Source organism: Hesperophylax consimilis, chromosome 30, assembly GCF_061612785.1.
Source record: "Hesperophylax consimilis isolate HC1 chromosome 30, BYU_Hcon_1.0, whole genome shotgun sequence".
In the NCBI taxonomy this organism is placed as follows: Eukaryota; Metazoa; Arthropoda; class Insecta; order Trichoptera; family Limnephilidae; genus Hesperophylax; species Hesperophylax consimilis.
In genome coordinates, this window is record NC_142865.1 from 18672852 (window position 1) to 18697834 (window position 24983).

Consider the following 24983-nt stretch of genomic DNA (forward strand, 5'->3'; position numbering starts at 1 on the left):
CCACCAACTATCTGCCTGACACTTGAACTTGATTTTTTTATTGTTTATTTTTCTGTGTTGTCCTTAGTTTAGTACTTGTAAGCGCTTGCATACCGCTTCATAACACCGTATGCGGGGACATTGAAGGCCTTGCTTCATTTATATAAATTGTAGAGCCGTTGATTCAAAAAAATTAGATTCATGCGAGAGCTCCAAAGGGGTGACCATAAGTCACCTATACTAGGGTGGGACAGGGTGGGTGTACCTTCAATGCTTGGCCTAATTTGTAATAAGTACCTATTTTAATGTTTTCGTCGGCTATTCAATACCTATCGCAGGGACAACGCCACGATTTGATTCGTTAAGTTTTTTAAAGGATAACAGATCGGCAGTAGGTAAATTCTCAATATGACCCTCGGTCCGAAGCATTCCCCTACACAAACGTTATCGGCCTACATATGAAAAGGTCGTTGGCCCGTTCCCCGCTCACAGCCGATAGATAATATTGTCGGGCACATTCCTTTTTGAAACATTAATTTGGGTGTCAGGAGTTGTAAACTTGGTTTCTGTTGTTCGGATGAATCCGTCCTCTGGAATTTAATAAATAATATTAAAAAACTCACCCAGTTAGTCATCTCCCAATCTCAGCGTAAAGTTTACCTGGTTACACACTAAATAGCTAAATCAGTTTAGTTTTACGGTCTCCTCCCTACCGGCATTCCATTACATTAATCATTTTCTCCTTTTATCGAAATCCTTGCAATTTGTTCAATTTTTGATCCCCTCCCTAAACCTATAAAAGGGCAATTAACTAATTCTGTAAATAAAATTGTACCTCCCTAATTTCTGTCAGGATTCGAACCCGCAGTTTATGATTTGTTTGATTCTCTGGTTTACGGTCTCCGTGGATAGAACGCCATCTCGCCAATCTTTAATTCCTCCCTAATCCCATCAAACACTTCCTGCCTTTAAATACTTTCACTCTGTTTTAAACGCAATCATTTTCATTATTATTTCCATGTTTTTAAGACAAGTAATTTAATTCAAACCGTATACAAAATGACGCTTAAATCAACACAATTTTATAACACAATCGCGATCGCACAACACCTAGCGCCCCTGAGGTGATTTTTCACAAAACGGCGCTCTACAAATTATCCAATCATTATCACTGTTATTAGTATCATTTCTAATCCTCACTGAGTACAACCACTTTCACTTCTCACAAACACCGGTTCAATAATATTTCACTTTAATTCAATATTCAACAATACTTTCTAACACCATTCGAATTCACTAATTAACTGTATTGATTTCTCGGAGCTGTCAACGTATCCAAGTTCAAAAACCGACTGCCCCTCCTGCGATCTCTTCTTTTCTCCCTTCCCGTGGGAACGTGTTTACTTCAAGACCCGCCTGTCAATAAATCTTATGTCGTTAGTCTACTCCAAAAAAATTTTTGGAGTGCATTCGTTTAGTTTATTTATGTGATTGTTCAAACCATCACAGGGTCTGTTAGACAATTCTGCCAGACTGTGCAGTACTATTATAAGTAAGGAATTGCAGGGTAATCCAGATAGATCCATTACAAGCAAGAGATTTTATGAATTTGCTTTTCAAATCACCAAAGACTTTAATAAAGAAAGCGCAGCTGTATATTTCACCCCATATGTGTGTTTTGGGCCTACCTAAAAAATTGCTGCTAAAGGTAAATTACTAGACACATACAGGCAGCGCCGAAAAGAATTTGCCAAATCAGGACACAAACATCTTTTACTATATTTAAAAAAAAAAATAATAAAAAATGATAATGTAAATGTGTGTATGATCAAACGTGTTTTCTTTTTTGAGGCTTTGCTGGTAGCTGGAAACAATATTTTGAGAGACGATTCTTAACAAAATAACTTTTATATGAATGAGGTTCTTAATAAGTACTTTCTAGTCTTACAAAACATAATATTTATTTATTTAGGTTTCATCTCTCAAAAGGGTTGTAATAAACTACCTGCAACTCAAAGTATTTAACCCATTATTCTGAATCATGGGTATAATCCTTCGAGTTGATGGTGGTTACATTTACACCCTGTATTGTTTTCAGCTAAACTGCAAAGCTGCACTTCTTATTTAATAAAGATAATCTAACCAAAAAGCTAAGCTACAGTACCTAAAGCTAGCTAGCAGTATAGAGCTAAAACACCTATATCGGTAGGGCTATTCCAACCGAAATTTAGTTAATCAAGCTAACCATTTTGTAATATTAACTAAATAATAAGGTTACTACATCTAAATAGTTAAGTTTTTCTAACCGAACACTACAAAATGGTTTAGGTATATAATTTTTAGTTTAAGTAACACAACTAAACACAAAGCTGTCTCAACCGATTAGTTTAGCTAGAATACCTGAATCGTTAAGCTGTCATAAATACAGTTTAGGTAACACAACTAAACACAGAAAGTTAGAGAGCTGTCTCAACCGATTAGTTTAGCTAGAATATCTGAATCGTTAAGCTGTTATAAATAAACTGCTGTTTAGCAAACAGTAGCTAAAAGTTCGGCAGTCACCACAGCAACTAAACTGTTTAGTAGATAATTACTGAAAATTTGGTAAATCGTACCTAAACATTTCTTTCAGTGCGCTTACGTAAGTGAAAGTATCAGAGCTTAGATGCACCATATCAGTGTATGTATAGTTATTCTCTGTACAAAATTGTGCAAGTTCACGTCCAAAAAGAGATCTCGGATCTGCATTAAAATCTCGTATAATAATTGAGTTGGAACTCTTTTGTTCCTCAATAATGGCGTTTATTTTTCCCAAACAGTTTGAGAATTCCGGTAAGTTTTCGGCTGAATTGGTTGGCAAATAAACTGTTACTATAAGGAGAGTTCCATTGTCTGACTCTATTTCAATAGCCGCGATTCGAGGTTCTCTACAATCAATAAGAGTAGTTTTAATTGTATTGCGCCATAAGATACCAACGCCTCCGTAGGGGCGGACAATTAATGGACCATCAGAGAGGTTAACAGCGGATGTCCCATGACTGGAGAATTCCGGGTGTATTGACGACAGATATCCTAAGTCTGTAGGTAACATCCAGGTTTCCTGCAATACAATGACGTCATTACAAGTACATAATTCCTTTATGAAGTGCTCTGTTCGACGAATTGATCTACAATTGAATGATACAATTTTCAGAAGCTTGGTATTTGTAATATTATTTTGCATCATTTATTTGCGTTTTCGGCATTCGGAAAATGTATTTTCTCACAACCGAGAATTTTGGCCAGATACTCGCATCCATAAGTTTTTCGTATGCTGACTCGGTGGTCCCAACTTTAAACGCTCGATACTCGCCAGATTTAGTTTGTAGTTCGTAAACTACTGCATCAATACCCCTTGTCTTAAGAAAAGAGATCACATTTTCACAAGTTGTGGTTTTCTCAAGTCTTGTGACGAGAGCATATTTCATTCTCTGCAGGCCTTTGATTTCTGCATTTTCGTTGCTGCCCAAAATCATGTTTTTCTTTTTATTTATTTATTTTTTTTTTTTTTAAAGTCGGAGGCGGTTTACTTACGTTCCCCGCGAGCACTTAGGCCATAGGCCCATTGTACTATCTCTCATTTTACCTCATTCCCTTGCCAGTAACCCGGTCCCTTTTATGAAGTTCACCAGGGCTGTCATTGGATATGTGGCGATGTCTTCTGGTTCCACACTGTGTCTTCCCAGGTATCTGAGCCTTATTCCCAGCAGAGCGGGACATTGGCACCATAGGTGAATTGGTGTCTCTTCCTCCTCTTCACATTTCCTACAGATGTTGGTGTTTTCCACTCCCAACAGTTGCATGTGTCTCCTGAGATGGCAGTGTCCCGTTAATAGTCCTACCAGTTCCCTCAGTGAGTTTCTGTCCATATCGAGTAGTTGCCTGGTTCGGTTAGGGTCCGGTCCGTTTATGAGTACTTTAGATTGCCTCATTCCGGGTGCCTTCTTCCATTCCTTCCAGTGTTGGGATTTGACCCACCTCTTGATATGTAGTTTGGTGTGGCATGCTGCTACTCCTACGGCCGGCTCGGATCCCGCAAGTGGTGCTTTCGCCCCTTTCCTTGCTAGTTCGTCAGCCCGCTCGTTGCCCTCAATACCTTAATGTCCTGGTACCCAGAGCAGGGTTACTTTATTGATGGTCGCCAGTTCTATTAGGATAGTCCTGCATTCCATCACCAGTCTGGAGTCGCATCGGTTACTTTCCAGTGCCATTAAGGCCGCCTGGCTATCCGAACATATGTTTATGTTCTTATTTCTGTACCCGATACTCATATTCTCCTGTGCGCAGGCTAAGATGGCTGTCATCTCAGCTTGAAACACAGTGCAGTGCATTCCTAGAGGTATCCTGAGTTCCCTCTTAGATCCCTGCAGACAGACCCCGGCCCCTGTTCCTTCCTCCATCTTGGACCCGTCTGTGAACCAGATTAGTTCCTGTTTGGAGTTTGGACCTGGGACCGAGTCCCATTCCTCCCTTGTGGGGTACGTCACTTTAAACAGCTGTCCGAAGAAGTATTCGGCTTGCTTGCCGTCCTGCTTCATCCCAGCCGTCGGACTAATTGCCCTCAGTCTTATTCCTATTTCCGTGTGACTGTTTCTGGGCAACTCTCCTCTCCATTGGCCATTGCAATGTAACCTGTAGGCTGCCGCCATCGCCGCCCCCTCTATTTCTATGTTTAGTGGGGGTAGGTTCAGCAGCACTCCCATGGCTAGTATTGGAGTGGTTCTCATGGCTCCTGTGATGCTTCTGCATGCAAGTCCCTGTATGTGATTGAGTGTGACCATCACTGTTTTCAGTGTTGTTCTCCTCCACCAGACCAGGGCTGCGTGCATGATCCTTGGTTTTACAACGGCTGTGTAAAGCCATTGTATCATTTAGGTTTGAGACCCCACGTTCTGCCGCAGATTCGCCTAGTTGCCCACATCAGAGCACAGGCCTTTCTGCCTACAGTTTCCACCTGGTTTTTCCAGCTCAGTTTGGCATCTATGATGACTCCGAGGTACTTAACCGTGTCAGAGGGTTCTAATTCCTTTCCATAGAAGGTTGGATTGCTCCATCCTTCTAGTTTCCTTTTACGCGTAAAGATTACTAGTTCTGTCTTGTCTGGGTTGACTGACAGTCCTGTTTCTTCACACCATTCTTCCACTGTTGCCAGTGTTGACTGTATAAGGCCTCGGGTTGTGTCTGCATCCCAACACCTTATTATGGTTGCAATGTCATCCGCATACCCTTGCGTATATAGGCCCCTGTTGTTGAGTTTCCGGATGAGGTTGTCCACCACCAGGCTCCACAGCAAGGGTGATAAGACCCCTCCCTGTGAACACCCTCGTGTCACCAGCACTTTGATGCTTACCTCACCCCTTGTCACCGTAAGTATCCGGCCTGAGAGCATGTTCCTCAGCCACCTTCTGGTGGTTTTGTCGAGTCCATGTCTTTCTGCCGCTTCATCAATGGATTTAATAGTGGTGCAGTTAAATGCTCCCTCTATATCCAGGAATAGCCCTACCGCCAGTTCCCCAGTCGCTTGTGCCTGCTCCAGTTTGTACACCAACCTGTGCAGTGCCGCGTCGACTGATTTACCTGCTTGGTAAGCAAATTGTAACTCGTGGAGGGGCTTCTCTTTCAGTGCCCCGTCCCTTATGTGCCTGTCCATTAGCCTCTCCATTGTCTTCAAAAGAAATGAGGTGAGGCTAATTGGGCGGAATGCACCTGGTTGGTCGTAGTCAGCTCTCCCCGGTTTGGGTATGAACACTACCCTTGTCTTCCGCCATGTTATGGGGATGTATCCGAGGGCACAGCATGCCCTCAGGATCTTCGTCACCGGAAGTAGGATTGTATCTAGGCCCCTCTGTAGAAGTGCCGGAAAGATTCCATCCTCTCATGCGCTTTTAAAAGGGTCAAACCCTCTGATTGCCCATTTAACTCTGGAGGGAGTAACTATTTTAGCCGCAGTGTCCCAGTCCTTACCTTCCCGTGTAACTCGGGCTGGTGGTGGACCGGTGTCATCTGCTTCTAACTTTTTGTAGCCGGGAAAATGTTTCCCCAGCAGTACCTCCAACTCCTCCTCCCAACTGTTGGTAAATCCTCCATCAGATTTTTTGAATGGGCTTTTTGCTGCCCCTGGGTCTTTTGCAAGAATTTTTTGGATTCTTGCAGTCTGTGGGATGGTTTCCACCTCCCCACAGTATTTCTCCCAGGAGCATGTTTTGGCTTTCTTGATTGCCACCTTGTACTCTTTCTGGTATTGCTTGTGGGCATCCCAGTTTCCTGACTTTTTGGCCTTGTTGAAAGCTTGCCTTACTATTTTCCGTAGCTCCTGCAGTCTTCTGCTCCACCACGGTGTTTTGTCCCTGGTACTTGTCTTCAGAGGGCAGCTATTTTCGTATGCCCTTATCATTGAGTCCCTCAGTACTTCTACTGCGTCTTCAATTTCTTCGGGGCAGCCGTATTTAGCTGGGAATCTTGTCATTCCTATATTTAGTTCCTCCGAGTATCTAGTCCAGTCAGTTGCTTTTGGGCTCCTATATGTATCGGTCCCCGTTTTGCTTGTTTCTCCCTCTAGTTTAAATTCTATGTGTCGGTGGTCCGACAGGGATGGTTCGTCCGATACTCTCCATCCTGAGACTCTTAATGTTCCTAGGGTCAGGTTGTTACTTATAACGAAGGTGGGTTCCCTACCTCTATTAAGAATCTCAAGGTTCACTGTCATCAGGTATTCCCGGAGGTCCTGTCCTCGTTTGTTGATGTCCGTACTCCCCCACACAGTGTGGTGCGAGTTAGCATCTGCTCCGAGTATCAGTTCCCTACCCTTCTCCCTGCAGTCCTGGACGAGTCTCGTTATTTCCCTTGAGGGTGGTGGTTCCACAGAGTCATAGGGCATGTATGCTGATGCCACAACTACTTCCCTGCTTCTTTGGTCCAGCGTGACCTGTAGCTTCACAGCCACTAAGTCCCTACTGCAGTGTTCGGGTAGCAGTGTGCCAGGTATCCCTCTGATGAGAATACAGGCCCTGGGTCTGTCCCCCGACTCGTTATAATAGAGTAGACCTTGGTTCATGTTTAGTCCTCTGACCTTCCCCCTATAAGTCCAGGGTTCTTGGATCAGCGCGACGTCCACACTGTCCCGGTTGACTCTACTGCTAAGCACTGCAGTCGCTGCCGGACTGCGGTGCAAGTTTATTTGAATGAACTGTAAGTTTTTAGCCATTACTGCCTAATCCTTAGGTCATTCCTCCTGTTTACGCTCCTCGGTTTTAGGAGGGCGCACCGTGAAAGTGGCCTTCCTTATCCCGACATGCGCTATTTTCCAGGTCCCCTGATGGTCCCTGCATTTCCACGTCTGGATCCCCTGGGGGATCCTGCCACGTTGCGTCCGTCGGAGGTCCTTCTTTACGGTTCCCAGAGGGCCCCTCAAGGGAAGAGTCCACCAGGGTGGTCCCATCTCTCCTCTCCACTTCCTCTTGGTTCCTCAAAGGCCCCAAGAGGGATGAGTCCACCGAGGCGGCCTCAACTCCTCCTTCCACTCCCCCTAGGTTCCTTAAAGGTCCCTCGTCAGTGTTGTCTTTGTTTTTGCAGTCCATATTTGGTCCCACGAGTATCTAGGGAAATAAAAGGTCCACCCCAGCAGAGCCCCGAATGCCGGGGTAAGGTCTGTATACTCCGAGATGCGACCTTGTGTCTCGGAGGAACCGTTTGTGACACTGTTCCCCAGTGTCATTCAGCCCTGGGCACGGTATCCCACACCTTAGCTTGGGATGGCTATTGCAGGTCGTGTTTCCACTCCCTGAGCGATGGGTTCGCCACACTCCCTACGTTTTTTCTTTTTAAATGAAAGTTGTGTTTTTTGTAGGTCTTTTTCCTTTCGGATTTCCATCCATGCCCGTTGTGATTTTCGTTTTCACCCGAAGGGTTGTCGTTAACGACATCTGCAAACGAATTTGGGCGATCAATTGGTTTTTCGGCCTGAAGTGGGTAATCGTGTTTTGACCTTGTCTCCATAGATGGCGTTGACATAATTGCATCTTCCAAAGTTTTGACCTTGATATGAAGCTTCGGCGGTTCATTAGTAGATGGCACTGCACTGTTTGTGTTTACTTTCGTTAGTTCATTAACAGTAGATTTCAGATTATTTATCTCCGAAGTTAATAAATCAATTTGATCTTTAATTGCCATGTTCTTACTATGGTCGGATTCATCTTTTAGTTTCTGAATATCACTTTTGATTATTATTAAGTCTCTCAGAAATGCAGTTGCGTCAATATAATCGAATGTGACCGGCGGTAGTTTGTTAACGTTTAAAACCGCAAATTTCGGCATATTGTTCGGGTCGGTTTCTTTTTTTATTTTTTTTTTTATCATCGCCAACTCTCCTGGCAAAGGTTTTTTCCGGTACGCATTTGCACAAAACACTTTTAGCGGATTCGATGTCATCTTCAGTAAATGTTTTATCACAAATAATGTTCATTGTTTTCAAATTTCACTTGAGGCCATACGCGACCACAGCCGGCTCCAATGGAACCGGTATGGGGAGTGGGAATAATACGCTTTTAATCACTTAGGGCAGGTCTACAAATATTCATATGTCTATGGGTTTAGCAATTAAATGCCGTCCTTCAGCTTTTAAATTCTTTTCATACCTACCCAAATACAGTTTACTCTAGAAATAGATGTTAATGTTTTTCTAAATTTTCTAGACCACACGTTCACTCTGAAGAATAATAGAATTGAATTCAAAATATACCACAAACCAACCTAAACTGACACAGACATAATTATTCACAACACATCTAACCAATTCATCTCTCATAAACACTCAGCTTACCACTCAATGATACATGGATTAAGGCGAAGCTTAATGCTAAATCACTATTTTGATTAATCTTTATAACGAATTGGTTTACATTGTGAATACCAAAAAATATGCTTTACATAAATTGAAGGTTTTCCTATCGTTTTGTTTGAGTAGAATACAAATAAATAAAAAATTACTCGGTAAAAAATATAAATTCCAACTACTAAAAAAAAAATTTTTTCAATAGAAATGTATGAACGCGTAAAGGAAACAACTTTAAAAAATACAGTATTATAGCTAAGATTATCTGTGACAGTTTCACTTGATTAACTTTTTGCTTTCTTATAAAATTATTTGCAAAATAAATAAAAACCAGTTTTGTGCTTGAATTTGAATGTTTCTAGACTTTGTTTGTCAAGCGATTTGAATGCCTATTACCCACAATATAAGGTATACCAAGAGTATACACATTTTTGGCTTGTAGCTTCATCTTAATGTCCGCGCCACTATATAGCATAAATTGAACAAATGAATTATCCCTAATAAAACAAATAGCATCAAGTATAGTTATGACTCGGACATACTTGATAAAATCCTAAATAAAAAACAAAAAAAAATTTCCAAAAATAATTCTCCGTCACTTAAAAACAACACTCCAAATTACCATTGGCGTAGGATATTGTTTATAAATAATTTTTCCAAACTAAGTTTTAGGAACCTTCCTTTTGCCATTATACCGGCTTTTTACATGAACAATAACCTCGGTAAATTTTTGATCATTACTAAAGACAAAGACGATAAATGAAGCCACTCGGGTGATTAGGAACATAGCCTGCCTTTCACATAGGTAAAATAGCAAGTAATGTAAACATCAGAGTAAAGGAACACTTACGCTGTCTAAATACTAATGGTTTTTCTGAACTTGCCAATCATTTGTTACCATCAGATCATAATTTACTACTAGCAGGTACTACTGTTTTAAATAAAAATGGTGTAGATATTAAATTAGACAATTTAGAATCATTAGAAATTAGGAAGTCTTATATACAAATATATTAGATTACTTTCCAAATAATCGACCAACTAATAATAAAAAAACACTCTATGGCCCGATATTAATATTTTTTTCTACGATCCATTCCACTCCATGATATTATTAATGGTGGCCGGATAAATCATCACAATGATAATTCATCACATCTTTAAAAAGTTACATAAAGTCATGGAAAGTGATGGAACAAAAACTTTATTAATTGGGTTAAGTAGGTTAGGTTATGAGTTTATTTATTACACTGTTATACGTGGTGGAATTATATAGTATTAAAATAGAAAATAAAACATTTTTTAACTTATTTCCACTTGTTTATTTTAACAGTACCGGTTTCGTCCTATTATGGACATCTTCAGGCTGGCAATTGAAATTCTTTTGTTACAGAATTTATACAAAATTAGTTACACAATGTCAAGGTAGGTACATATGTTTGGGTTATTAAATTACAATGGTTCTTTAAGGTTAATATGTCATAAATAAGAAATAATAATATAACAATGGTCACTATAGCAGAATAATCGATAATTTAGTAAATAAAATAATGAATTTTCCTGCATACCACGCAGGACAATCCGGAAGAGAGGAATCAAACTGTATAAAAGAACACCTCCTTAGTTGGGCAAATCAAAAAGTGGGGGGGGTTATGATCTATTGAACATAATTTTGCATTTACCAGAAAACGAAAATTATTTCCACAAAGATAGAGATCTCAAAACTCTTAACGTTTGCAACAAAGGATCAGAAGATTACATAATTAAATTACACAACTGTTATTTAAGGTAAATAAGTCATGAATAACAAAATGTTCAATAATCATCAATACATACATCGCAAATTACTTAGAATAAAATGTTACCTCAGAGTCTAAGGTAACATTATTCAAATTAATTACAATGGATATATTAATGGCGACTGAGCACCATGTTCCAACTGTTTATTCATGACATATTTACGATCAATTTTCTTCGTTAGGCGATTAATTTCTAGTAATTCTAATCTGTCTAATTTCTGTCCCTTTTCACAAACGTGAAGAACCTTGACATCTATATCCTTATCAAAAGTATGTTGGTTCTCTAGCAAATGCAAGGCTACGTTCGATAAATCTCTCTTTCGATTTACCCAACATGCGAAATGCTCCTTTATACGGGTCGATACTGCTCTTCCTGTCTGTCCCACGTAACATGCAGGGCAATTCGAGCAATTCATTTGGTAAATTCCAGAGTTCTCCAATTTATCTCTCTTATCCTTATTGTTTATTAATATCTTACCCAAAGAATTCACGCTACAAAAAGCTGTCTTACACTTCTTGTCACTGTCTATCAATTTCGAAACTTTATTTGATACTTTCCCAAGGTATGGTATTTTACACCATTGTTTTGTTTCAATTTCATTTTCTGGTGTAAGGCCATATGTAATTGAAGTTACAGTGAGTTTTTTATTTTTCTTTTTTATTAAATTATCTATTATTAATCTAAAATGAAATTGAAACAAAACAATGGTGTAAAATACCATACCTTGGGAAAGTATCAAATAAAGTTTCGAAATTGATAGACAGTGACAAGAAGTGTAAGACAGCTTTTTGTAGCGTGAATTCTTTGGGTAAGATATTAATAAACAATAAGGATAAGAGAGATAAATTGGAGAACTCTGGAATTTACCAAGTGAATTGCTCGAATTGCCCTGCATGTTACGTGGGACAGACAGGAAGAGCAGTATCGACCCGTATAAAGGAGCATTTCGCATGTTGGGTAAATCGAAAGAGAGATTTATCGAACGTAGCCTTGCATTTGCTAGAGAACCAACATACTTTTGACAAGGATATAGATGTCAAGGTTCTTCACGTTTGTGAAAAGGGACAGAAATTAGACAGATTAGAATTACTAGAAATTAATCGCCTAACGAAGAAAATTGATCGTAAATATGTCATGAATAAACAGTTGGAACATGGTGCTCAGTCGCCATTAATATATCCATTGTAATTAATTTGAATAATGTTACCTTAGTCTCTGAGGTAACATTTTATTCTAAGTAATTTGCGATGTATGTATTGATGATTATTGAACATTTTGTTATTCATGACTTATTTACCTTAAATAACAGTTGTGTAATTTAATTATGTAATCTTCTGATCCTTTGTTGCAAACGTTAAGAGTTTTGACATCTCTATCTTTGTGGAAATAATTTTCGTTTTCTGGTAAATGCAAAATTATGTTCAATAGATCATAACCCCCCCCCCTTACTTTTTGATTTGCCCAACTAAGGAGGTGTTCTTTTATACAGTTTGATTCCTCTCTTCCGGATTGTCCTGCGTGATATGCAGGAAAATTCATTATTTTATTTACTAAATTATCGATTATTCTGCTATAGTGACCATTGCTATATTATTATTTCTTATTTATGACATATTAACCTTAAAGAACCATTGTAATTTAATAACCCAAACATATGTACCTACCTTGACATTGTGTACCTAATTTTGTATAAATTCTGTAACAAAAGAATTTCAATTGCCAGCCTGAAGATGTCCATAATAGGACGAAACCGGTACTGGTAAAATAAACAAGTGGAAATAAGTTAATTTTTTTTTTATTTTCTATTTTAATAGGTTAGGTTAGGTTAAAAAAAAATTTCATCGTTTCTAATGACTTTATATCACCTTTTAAAAGTGTGTTGAATTGTCACTTCACTGTGTTGAGTTATCATGCAACCATTGTAAATTGTTTTTCTTAGGTATTTAATTATTATTATATGTGTAATTCTTGTAATTGTTATTATAATGTAAATTATACCATAGGTTCATTATCACAGTTGTGTATTGTTTTCTCCCTCTCACTTATTAATTATCAATTGGTCATCTCTTTCAAGTATTCTGTCTCTGTCTAGTACATGTATATGTCTCTTTTGTAATATGTGTATGTAGGTGTCTTATGTGGTGCATTATAGTGCATATGTAAATTTGTATGTGTGAGTGTATTTGTGTATATGTGTGCACTTTGAATAGTTTATATTATTGACATGATGCGACTTTTAGATATGGGTAGTGAATCCAAAAAAAATTTCGATATTAGAGATTAGACGAATATTATAGAAGGTGTGAACTCCACGGTTAATGGGCGAATTGGATAATAATAATAATAATAATATTTGGATGATTTTTATATCGCCGTTTTTGTGCAAAATCGCTGTACAAGTATATAATTCATTTCTACTATGTGATTACTAACAATATATGGAGATAATATACAGTACAATACTTACCTGGTAGGTCACTTGAGATTAACACTTAATTAACATTAACTAATTGTTTATTAGCGAAATTTAGATACAAGATTTAGTACATAATTGGATATAACTGGACTTAAGTTTTTAGTTTAGACCTGAATTCTGTTGGACTTGTTATGGATCTTAGTTCCGGAGGGAGTTTATTCCAAGCCTTCGGCCCAGATACTCCGAAAGCGCGATCACCAAACTTAGTATTTGGCTTGCGCTTAGGTTCCATCAGTCTGCCTACAGCTGATGATGTTGTTGATCTAAGAGTTGACTGCCTCAGACCAGAGTTTTCCGGGACGCATAGTTCAGAGATGTGGGGTGGGGCCATTTCGTTGATGGATTTAAACACCATCCAGCACAATTTGCACTGGATTCTTTCAGGGCACTTGAGCCAGTGAAGGTTACGAAGGTGTTCTGAAATGTGCGAATATTTAGAAACCCCGGTTATGAGCCGCGCTGCTGCATTAAACACTGATTGTCAATTTGATATTTTGGAAGGCTAGCATAAATGCCATTGCAGTAATCGAGACGTAAGACTATACTGAGATATTGAACGATGACGTCATGTACGATCTCTCACTGGTACGACAATGTGTACCTCATTACTGCTCGGTCCGTGATGACATTAACTTTTTTTTTTCAGGGCGGTAATATTTCAAATAGTTTTTATTAACATCGTACGAAAAAAAATATTTTCAGTCACTTCTGACTAGTTAAGATAGGAATGTGATTTTTGAGCAAGGATAATGTCAAATATGTTTAATCAAAGTATTGTTGGTTGGTCTTGCGAAGTTGAGTATGTTGCCGCTTGACAATGCCTTTGGTTAGAAGAAAATTGAATAAAATGGGAAAAAATATGTAAAAAAACTAGACATTATATTACTTATTTCAAATGAAATAAAAATAGGGATAACGTGTATCTACAGTGGACGGGAAAATAAGGAAAATTGTGTTCAAATAAATGATTTATTTCAAAATATGAATTGGTTGAACATGGTTTCAAAATAATTTATTGTTTGTAATTTGGATTTTAAGTTTTGAATATGAGTTTAAATTAGATTTGTAGTAGTACATACATACGGAACTCTTACTGCAACCTGCTTCAATTTAGACTTATACATTGACCTTCGTAATATGGTGAGTATTCTGGAATAAAAATAATCCTAGTGTAAATTATAATAAACATTTCATGTATTCAATTGAAATTCTTATAGGCTTATAAAAGAGTAAATAAATACAAAATTAACATTTTACAAAAACAATGTTCTATTCACCAGATTAACATTTGGGGAGGAGTTGAAGGATGGAGGGAGGGACAAAGCCAAATCGGCAGAAGAATTGATAAGGAATGAACGGGGGACCTTAATTATGGAAATACAATATAATGGACATTACAAGTGGAATGTTGGGTAAGTGGGGAAATATTCAATACAGGATTCAGAATTTCAATTAGGATTTGAGACCAAAATAACTAAGATTTTTTTAAATTAAAGGGTCATAAAATATACAGCACGATGTGCTGTTTTTATTTGTTAAAAAAAAAGAAAAACAATCCCGGGTTACGAATAACCTGACAATATTTGAAAATCTTCTACTACCAGCACAGTAAGCGGAAAATATTGCTTGTGTTATAAATTATGATGCATCGACTATTAAAGAATTATGGACGAAAAACTATCCCATAAACTACTAATCCAAAAACTATTTGCTCTAGGAATAAGGGATAACATGCTACAATGGTTTAGTAGCTATTTGTCAAACCGTAAACTGTTCGTTAAAATAAAATCTTGGATGTCGAAAGCTTTCCGGGCTACCAGTGGCCTACCGCAAGGTAGTCACCTTGGCCCGGTTTTGTTCCTCATTTTCATCAATGATATAACCAATTGCTTCAACGATGTCGAGGTATTGATCTTTGCAGATGACATCAAACTATACAAGAAAATAACTGATATAAATCATTGCCATATACTACAGTCAAATATTAGTAAGTTTAGAGATTGGTGCGTTCAAAATAATTTATTTTTAAATGTAGTAAAGTGCAAAACCTTGACTTTCTTCAGAAACAAAAATCCTGTTTTATTCGAATATTCCATCAATAACATAGCTTTAGAAAGAGTCACGGAAAGGAGAGATCTTAGAATTATTTTGGACGAAAAACTAAGTTTCACCAATCATATCCATCAAATTGTGAACAAAGGTATGAAAACACTAGGCTTCGTATTAAGAACAACTAAAAACTTTAATTCTTTACAAGCCATTAAACTATTATACGTATCTCTAGTAAGAAGTCTAATTGAATATAACTCAGTAGTTTGGTCTCCATCTTGCAAAATTCACATTAACAACATTGAGCGAATACAAAAAAAATTTCTACGTTTTATAAATTTTAAATTAAATATCCCTGTCGAAGACTTAAAATACAATTTCTTAATAAATACTCTAAAAATACATACATTAGAAGATAGACGTAAAATAAACGATTTAACGTTCTTATTCAAAATACTTAACTCTAAATTCGACTGTTGTGAACTCCTGCAACTTATAAATATACATACACCGACAGTAACAACACGACAAAATACAATATTCTACAGCAGCACACATAAGCATAACTACATTGCCCACTCTCCGATACAACGACTTCACACCATGGGAAATCATTACTTGGGTGATGTTGACATATTCAATACCAACTTGGCAAGTTTTGTGGATCATTAAAAACATTTATTCCAACAATACTCCTAAACACATCATGTAAACCTACAAATAGCTGTAATTTTCTGTTTTTATTTCTTGTGTTTGTATGACTTGTTGCATAGCTTTTATCAAATGTAATTTTATTCTTATTTTTTATGTTTCAAAGTATCTGTCAAATTAAAATTATACTACCAACCATGTAAAAGCCCTCTGGGCGTTAAATAAATGAATAAATAAAGAATTTGATAATTTTATAGGCAATTTGGCATTACTTACAGTGAAAACATGATAAAAAATTAAATTAAAATCATCTTGTGTCAAAATTTTAATTTTCGTCCCACAAATTTGTATCATAGTGTAAAATCGGTTTAATTTAAAATGATTTTTGTTTTTTAACAATAAATCATCTTTAATTTATTTTAAGTAAAAGAAGACGCCACCGTCATTTGAGACGGGTCACCGTGGTTGAACAAAACCGATTATGACGTTTAAGCAGCAAGTTAGAAAACACCATGTTTTAAAACGAAGTGTAAAATTTATTCATCAACATTAAAAGATATAATACGATAAAAATGATTTCATTTTGAAGAGTAATTTTTTCTTCTGGATAAAAAAAAACAGTGAAAATACACTGGCGCATCGCTACACCGGGTAACTTTAAAGTGACATCTACTTTAATTTGGTGGGTCTATCAGGTAAACCCCGCCGCTCCCTGTGTATATATTCCCGTGAATCACGATTTGAACGAAAGAACTTGAAAGAAACACCCCTTCCCAGTCTTACCTAATTTACCGTGCCACCTCGCGGCAACTTTGGCTTTACACTTGCTACTGAAGGTCTTCCAGACTCCGTTTCCTGTGTCGGCACAAATTGGGTCCCAGTCCGCGGTACATAAAATTTGATCATCACCTGGTGCAGTCGTGCCCGAGGTCACCAGAGCCATCAAGGTCATCAGCATGCCAACTGTACAAAGGTTTTATATGCGTTACTTAATACGAAAGGACATTACTAGCCACAAAGGTGATTTTTCACGAAAACGGCGCTAAATAAATAAGACAAATATTAAACATCATATTCCATTAGTCTCTGAAGGACGGATCTGACCGGGGCGTACATGTATTATAAAAGTAATTCGTGGATATGTGATATGTTTTTCGTTGGAAAGAAAAATAATTATTCTTTTCAATTTATCTCAAATTATTATGATTAAATGGATTTTATCAAACGGCATTAAAAGTAAAGTGACAGTTCTCTGACTAATTCGCTACACATGAGGAATGTGTTTTCTAAATATTGAGTTCATTCAAAGTCATGGAAGTTTCGAGACAAAATAACCCTGTAAGTTTTTTTGGTTAATATCAAACATGAAAATCATGTTTAGTATTAAAAAAGTATTTTGTAGAAAAATCAATGTTTATTTCAAATGCAAACATTTCTAAGATATTTTTCTCTGTTTTCTAAAATGGTAGTACACACTTTCAACGAATACTTTAGACGAATTAATATAATTGAATCTCTTATTCTATCCCTCCCGTACGTATATTTACACTTTCTACTTTCTAAAGGATTTTAACTCTGAAGCAAATTTCCGTGAGTAAAACAAACAGAATAATTCTTACCGATTTTTACAAAGTCCACGAAGATCTTCATTTTTGTTGGTTTTCAAAAGACTTTCCTATTCTGATGAAAATGTGGACAAAATACCACCTTATATACTACTAGGACCATTGACAACTAGACATAACAACCATTAAAGATAGTTCTATCAGTTGTAACAAAATTGACTCAAATAATAACTTATTACAATATAATGTTGACATTGTTTTGTATTCATATATTTTTTTTTGTTATTTATTAAGTTAAAAGAAATACATATTTCGCTTTGTTAACTTAAGTGTACATTGATTAAAACAAAAATAATATGGTATATATTAATAATTATGGTTTACTACCTAAGTAACATATTTTTCTTAAGTAAGAGCATTTTGGTTTTGCTCATTGATCTTGAGGGCAAACAGCTTTTTCTTAAATATATTTATTCTATTTACGGTTGTCAGACTATCAGGAAGGAGATTATATATGTGTACACCCTCATGGCCTATGTTTCTTTTACCACACTCTGTCTTTGCTGAATTTGTGTATAATTTATTATTTAAATGCATTGTTCAACGCGTAGATGCCAAATTTCAAACAGTAGTTGACAATAGACAATGACAAGTAGTTCGTTTTTTGAAGCATAAAACCATTTGTCGTAAATAAATAAATTGACCATAAATATTCTCGTTGGCGAGGTACTTGGCACCAATACATTGCGTCCACAAGTATCGCGCGAATATATCAAGAGGATTTTTTTGAAAAATCTTTATTTGATTCGCAATGATATCTAGGTCTGAGAAACGAGTATCAAAAAATATCTTTAAAGCTACGTTATCTAAAGCTATATTTTCATCCCTGAAAATTCTATTGTCTACCCCCCCCCCTCCCTAGGACAGAAAATATCGGTGTCTAGAAATTAAAACGGTTTTGGCCCTCCGAACTCACTGGAGTAGTCAATGTGGCCCTCCGGCTGAAAAGTTTGGAGACCCCTGCTCTAGACCAACAAAAAGTAAAATGCAATGCACAGTGCCCATTTCGCATTGCGACACAATGCGTGGGCCTTTTCATAAATGCGCACCTGAACCAAACCAAAATTGTGTTGGGGTTATTTTTAAATGATTATGCCGTGTCTAGTCTAATTTAGTCTATGGGGGTACGTTATTTAAATGAAATTGTAATTGAAAATATGTATTGCCAAGATAACTAGTCTCATTTTACATACTGAAAATATGCATATTGTAAATATTGTTTCTGTATTTGAAAACGGTATTTTTGTATATTATTTTTTAAGTTTTCTGTTTAAATATGTGTTAACTAACTAACCATCACGCCGTTTCCCTGAGGGGTACGTAGAGAGGACAGACCACCAAACAACTCGGTTTTGGCAAACACTCCTCTCCTCCTTCAAATTCATACATACTCTTCTATTGTTCTGACTCATGAACTGGCCCGACTCAAGTATCTGATTCACTTGATTTTGCCACTTTTCGGGCCTACCAGACTTTTTCTACAATTCACATCTAATAATAAAAATGATATATACTTATTGAAGACAATATTAGCGATTCCTAGGACTAGGTGCCCCGGCAAGGAAAATTAAAACCTAGGGGTTTAATGCTATGTTTAGGGATGATTTTGCAGCCACAAGTAATGAGAGAAGATTTGTCTACTTTTACTACATTTGCTTTCTAGAGAAATTCCGTTTTGGATGGATTTAGTCTTAGTTTATTCTAAGACATCCACACTGTTATGGCAGCAATGTATTTAAAATGTAACTTTTAATTTGTCTTTCTCATCCGGTGTACAGTAGAAATAGATTTGCTGATCGTCAGCATTGCAAAGGGAAAGAAATCCGAATGATTCTATAATTTTTGCAACATCTTTGATGAACGAAATGAAATATAGGGGCCCCATTACTGGACCCTGGGGGACTCCAGAAGTGAGAGTCATGTGACCATATGAAGGAGAGTTCTTAATATCCGCTTGTACAGATTGGGTTCAGCCACAGAGGTATTATTTTATCCACTCATAATAATTTCACCACCCAGTCCAAAAGTTTTTTCCTGTCGTCGATGGTGTCAAACGCTGCACTCAAATCTAATAATGATAGCAAAGCTAGCTTACCTGACTCATTTACAAGTATCATATCTGACAACACACTCAGTAGTCCAGTATCTGTAGAATGGTACCTCCTCTAAGCTGATCGGTACTTTGACAAGAGTTAATTTTTCGTCAGATGGGCGGTTATCTGCCTGATCACAATTTTTTTTTGAGAAATTTTCACACAGGACGATGAATAATTTAATCCACAGAATCTAGTTGGGAAGGTGTGAAGAGCGCGGTTAGTTGGCGAATTATATACTGAACGATGACGTCACTTACGACCTCTCACTGGGACGACAATACGTAGTCATTAACCCTTTCACACCCGCATTATTGTTTCTACATATATAAAATAATTATAAAAAATTTTGAAAATTTTAGGTATTTAATTTTTTTAGAAATTATTCTATGTTAATTTGAATTTACATTGGACGTCAGGGGGTATTTTTTTAAAAATAGTAATGTAAAATAACCATAACACAAAAGTTTTACAAATAACTGTTTCATGTCAAAAATGCACATTTACAATGTAATGATAATCTCTAAGGCACAAACAAATAATATTTAAACTAAAATTCATTCCGTAATAAAGAAATAATCTAGCATAATAAATCTTTAAAAATTCGCCAAACTAGTCGAAAACATGTCCGTCACTACCAGTGTTAATTTGAATGAACATTGATATTAATTTACAATATTCTGGCAAATGACTGTGAACATTGAATTAAACTGATGTTATTATTATAGAACACATCTTAATTCGTTAAAATATTTGTAATTCGAGTAGAAAATATTGATATCTGACTTTAAATTAAGTATTCAATGACCGCAGAAATTCGACGAAACTCACAATCAGCAGATGTCAAAATATTTATCGTTGTTGTTGTGGGAATAAGGATTTCAACAGAGCAGAAAAAATAGACGCCACAGAAAAAATTACAAGCTATAAGAAAACAAAAACCTGGCTTTTCTAAATCGCTACCGTTACGGTAAAAAAATCACAAACTTAATGTTAATTTGAATTAACACTGTGGCTGAAAGGGATGTTGAACACTCCGGATGCAGGCGGTGATGTGCTGGTCAAGCGCGGGTCAGTGAGTCGACGCCGCTGATGGTGACCGGACTCGTTGACTGTCAGGAACTGGTGAAGAGCGTGGGTCTTCTGGAGTGCTGACAGGAAAGCCGAAGGTGCGGTGGACCTTGCAGGCGGTTGTACGGGAGGTGCGTAGACAAGGGAGGATTCTGCGTTGTCTAGGTGCTTGCTGGTCCGGTTGTAGCGCTAGTCAGATGCGCTGGAACCAGGGCGCTATGATCCGGTGTAGCGCTGGCCAGGGACGGTGGCCGGGGCCAAAGCGCTATGTTGATATCCCGATGGAGTCCATGGTTGAATCCGTGCGGAGCCGGGAATGTTGTCTTATCACTTGTTGAGCCTTGTTAAATGACGGCTGACTGATAACTGACTGACTGCTCGCAGCGTCGGGCCTATTTATACAGACCGGCTGATGGCATCAGTAGGTAAGCGAGATCGCAGGCAAAACGGAGACAACTTGCTCAGTCTGGGTCCCATTATTGCCAGGCAACAGGTTAGAACCTTCTAGTGAGTTCGCGTAGACCAACTCGCAACGTATTGTCGTAGGTAGCTCTAGACGTCGCGAGTAGGTAGTTCACTAGCAAGTAGATACTCGTAGACAGGTAGGTCGCGTTGTATACTTTCAGCGAGACAATATAGATTAATCTCTCGCTACAGAATTAACACTGGGGCTGAAAGGGTTAAGTATCTCATTACTGTTCACAATTTTTTTTCTTCTCGGTAATATTTCAAATAGTTTATGTTAACACCGTCGAAAAATAATTTTATTCAGTTATTTCTGGTTAGTTAAGATATGAATGCGATTTTTGAGCAAGGATCATTTCAAAGTTGTTTAATTAAAGTATTGTTGGTCGGCGAGATGAGATAGAGATGAGGTACAGCGTGGAGATCACGTCACCAATATATTTGAACGCATCCAAAAGGTAAGAAGCAAATTTAATAGAATGGGAAAAAATATGAAGAAAAAAATCCGAAATAATTTAAATCTAGACATTTTATAACTTTTTTTCAAATCAATAAAAAATAGGGATAAATCTTATGTACAGTGGATGGGAAAATGAGGAAAATAGTACTAAAAAAATGGTTTATTTCAAAATATTAATTGGTTGAACATGCTTTCAAAATATTTAATTTTTTTTTTTTTAAATTGAATTTTAAGTTTATTGCAGTTTTGAAATCGGGTTTAAATTTGATTTGCTCGTAGTACATAGGTACATAAGGAACTCTTACTGCAACTTGCTTCAATTTGTATTATTACATACTCCTTCGTAATATGGTTTGTATTCTGAAATTAATAAAAAATCCTTATGTAAAGTTTAATAAACATTTCATGTATTCAATTTAAATACTTATTGGCTTATAAAAACGTTAAAAAAATCTACATTTTACAAAAACAATGTTCTATTCACCAGAATAGGTTGTATGCAAAAGTTAAGGCGATGCACTACGTAGTAATGCAAAATCATGTGTTTTTGGTTTGAAAATTTGTTCACCAAGAAATGTTTTAGATGCTTTAATTAAATACTGCCAGTACAATACATCTTGACTTTTAAAACAATAAAGTGTTTATTAGATAAGTCTTTTTATAAGCCCAGAAAAAAATAATGTATAGGGCCTATGAAAACTGCTTTAAAGTTCAAAATCTCCTACTTACGAACCCATTTTCGGTTATAATTTTATTATATAATGTGGCAAATTAAGTAATTTATAAAATGATCAGAAAAAAAAAATATTTATGCCTGAACATCCACAAAATAGAATAAAAGGCACTTTTGAACATGTTTTTTTCTTGCATAAATCGAAACAGGCGGATGGTGTTAAACGGGAATTTAAACCTTATCGCCATCTATATAAGGGGTGTTATTGATAACGGCTCGATTTAAAATATTACTTTACTATTAATAAAAAAATAAAATTATAATTATCTTGGGTAGAAATTTTCATTTTCGTCCCACAAATTTGTGTCTTAGTGTAAAAAAAAAAATGCGTTCATTTTGTATCGTAATTTTTTTTGGTGTTTAAAAAAAAACAATTTGCACCTGAAAAGTGACATCTACTTTAATTTTGTGTGTCTGTTAGGTAAACCCCGCCACACATTGTGTAGATATTCCCGTGAATCACGCTTTGAACGAAAGAACATCGTGAAAGAAACCCTCCTTCCCATTCTTACCACTATCGCCGTAGAACGACGCTTCAAGGTCGGCAGAACACTTGTTAGGGAAGTTCTTCCAGACTCCGTTTCCTACGTAGGCGCAAATTGGGTCATAATTCGCGGGACATTTATCACCTGGTGCAGCCGTTCCCGGGGTCACCAGAGCCATCAGGATCACCAGCATGCCAACTGTACAAAGGTTTTATATGCATTACTTAATATGAAAGAAAAAAAACAGATTTTCGTATTGTACTGAAATGCGTATTCTCAGGCAGACGTTTCGAGTAAAAATATCCCGGTAAGTTTTTTTGTTAAGGCGAAGCTAAATGCCAAATCACTATTGTGATTAATATTTATAACGAATTGGTGTACATTATGAAAATCGAAAAATATGCTTTAAATAAATTGAAGGTTTTTCTATCGTTTCGCTTGAGTAGAATACAAATAAAAAAATAAATTACTCAATAATAAATATAAATGTATAACGCATAAAGGAAACAACTTTAAAAAATACATTATTATAGCTAAGATTATCTGAGACAGTTTCACTTGATTAACTTTTTTGCTTTCTTATAAAATTATTTACAAAATAAATAAAAGCCTTTTTTGTGCTTGAAATCTAACGTTTCTAGACTCCGTTTGTCAAGCGATTTTAATGCCTATTAACTTCAATACAAGTATACCAAGAATGTACACATTTTTGGCTTGTAGCTTCCTCTTAAATGGCGAAACAAACGATGAGATACACAATGGACATATTATATCTTTTTCCTCCAAAGAAAAAAAAATAATAAATTAAGAAGAAGCAGACAATACGTTCATTGTGTATCTCATCGTTTGTCTCACCATTATTTAGTGTGTAAAAAGAGATGCAGCATTATTGTGAAAAGGAAAGAAAGCTTATTGCCATTTTTGTGCCTCCGCCGTACGTAGTAATGCAAAATCATGTGTTTTTGGTTTGAAAATTTGGTCGCCTAGAAATGTTTCAGATGCTTTAAATAAATACCCCGAGTATAATACATTTTGGCCTTTGAAATAATCGAGTATTTTTTAGGTAAGTCTTTTTATAAGCCCAGAAAAAAATAATGTAAAGGCCCATGAAAACTGCTTTAAAGTTGAAAATCTCCTACTTACGAACCCATTTTCGGTTGTGATTTTATTGTATAATGTGGCAAATTACGTTATTTATAAAATGATCAAAAAAAATTAAATATTTATTCCTGAACATCCACAAAATAAAATTAAAGGCACTTTTTGGCCATGTTTTTTTCTTGCATAAATCAAAACAGGCGGATGGTGTTAAGCTGGAATTTAAACCTTATCGCCATCTACGTAAGGGTTGTTATTGATAGCGGCTCAATTTAAAATATTATACGACGTAGTGCATCGCCTTAACCGTGAAAATAATAAAAGTAGGTATTAGTTGCCTGTAATAGGTAAAAGACTAAGTGTAGTCACACACTCTTTGCTTCATCCACATTCAAACATCAAACAATTAGTTACCTGCAACGGGCAAAACAGCTAGTTTAAATTAATATCACTACACTTTCAACGAATAATTTAGGTGAATTAAATATTTCCCGTATGTAAATTGACACTTTCAGCTTTATAAATGATTTTAAATTTGAAGAAAATTTTCGTGAATAAAACAAACAAAATAATTCTTACCAATTGCTGCAAAGTCCACGAAAATCTTCATTTTTGTTGGTTTACGAAAGACTTTCCTATTCTGATGAAACTGTGTACAAAATACAGCCTTATATACTCCCAGGACCATTGACTAATTACAATCTAATAAATAATAATCTATTTAATTTAATTTTTATTTCTTATCTATGTGATATATCTTTCCTATCTTGTTATTGGCGTGCATAGCTTAGCGTCATCAACGAATATTTGTATTTGATTTTTTTTTACAAAATTGATGAAATCATTTTTATATGTACTTTACTGTATTTTTATCTTAAATGAAATTGTGAAATAGTAATCAATAATAAATGTTCCAAATGTTACACAACGTAGTCCTTCGCCATTTTTATGGATTTATTCAAGTAAAACACTATTATTCACTTGTTCTTAATTTATTTTAGTTATACAGAGTAATGTCTATACCAGGAGCGTAACGTTATTCCAACTGATATTAACTGTTAATGTAATAATAAAATATGTATTACAACCATCAATGTCTATAATGTAAATTAATATCGGTCAGGATTAA

General features: G+C 36.3%; 2 protein-coding genes across 2 annotated transcripts; both read right to left on the reverse strand.

Moving 5' to 3' along the window:
- Positions 1–5893: 5893 nt before the first annotated feature.
- Positions 5894–7222, reverse strand: LOC149409730 (uncharacterized). Its single transcript, XM_089649477.1, has one exon. It carries the CDS (start codon positions 7220–7222, stop codon positions 5894–5896), a length of 1329 nt encoding a protein of 442 aa, XP_089505603.1.
- Positions 7223–21784: 14562 nt separating this feature from the next.
- On the reverse strand, positions 21785–24464 carry LOC149409731 (uncharacterized). Its single transcript, XM_089649479.1, has 3 exons — positions 24434–24464; positions 22784–22954; positions 21785–21898 (listed from the first exon to the last, which is right to left on the reverse strand). Exons 1-3 carry the CDS (start codon positions 24462–24464, stop codon positions 21855–21857), a joined length of 246 nt encoding a protein of 81 aa, XP_089505605.1. The 3' UTR covers positions 21785–21854.
- Positions 24465–24983: the final 519 nt, after the last annotated feature.

Bases quoted from the DNA above. Each gene is read 5' to 3' on its own strand.
- LOC149409731 (XM_089649479.1), bottom strand. From the start codon at position 24,464: ATGAAGATTTTCGTGGACTTTGCAGCAATTG. The intron at 22,955-24,433 runs GTAAGAATTATT...ACCTTTGTACAG, and splicing joins CGTGGACTTTGCAGCAATTG to TTGGCATGCTGGTGATCCTG. The intron at 21,899-22,783 runs GTAAGAATGGGA...TATTAATTTCAG, and splicing joins GTCGTTCTACGGCGATAGTG to AATACAAACCATATTACGAA.
- LOC149409730 (XM_089649477.1), bottom strand. From the start codon at position 7,222: ATGGCTAAAAACTTACAGTTCATTCAAATAAACTTGCACCGCAGTCCG.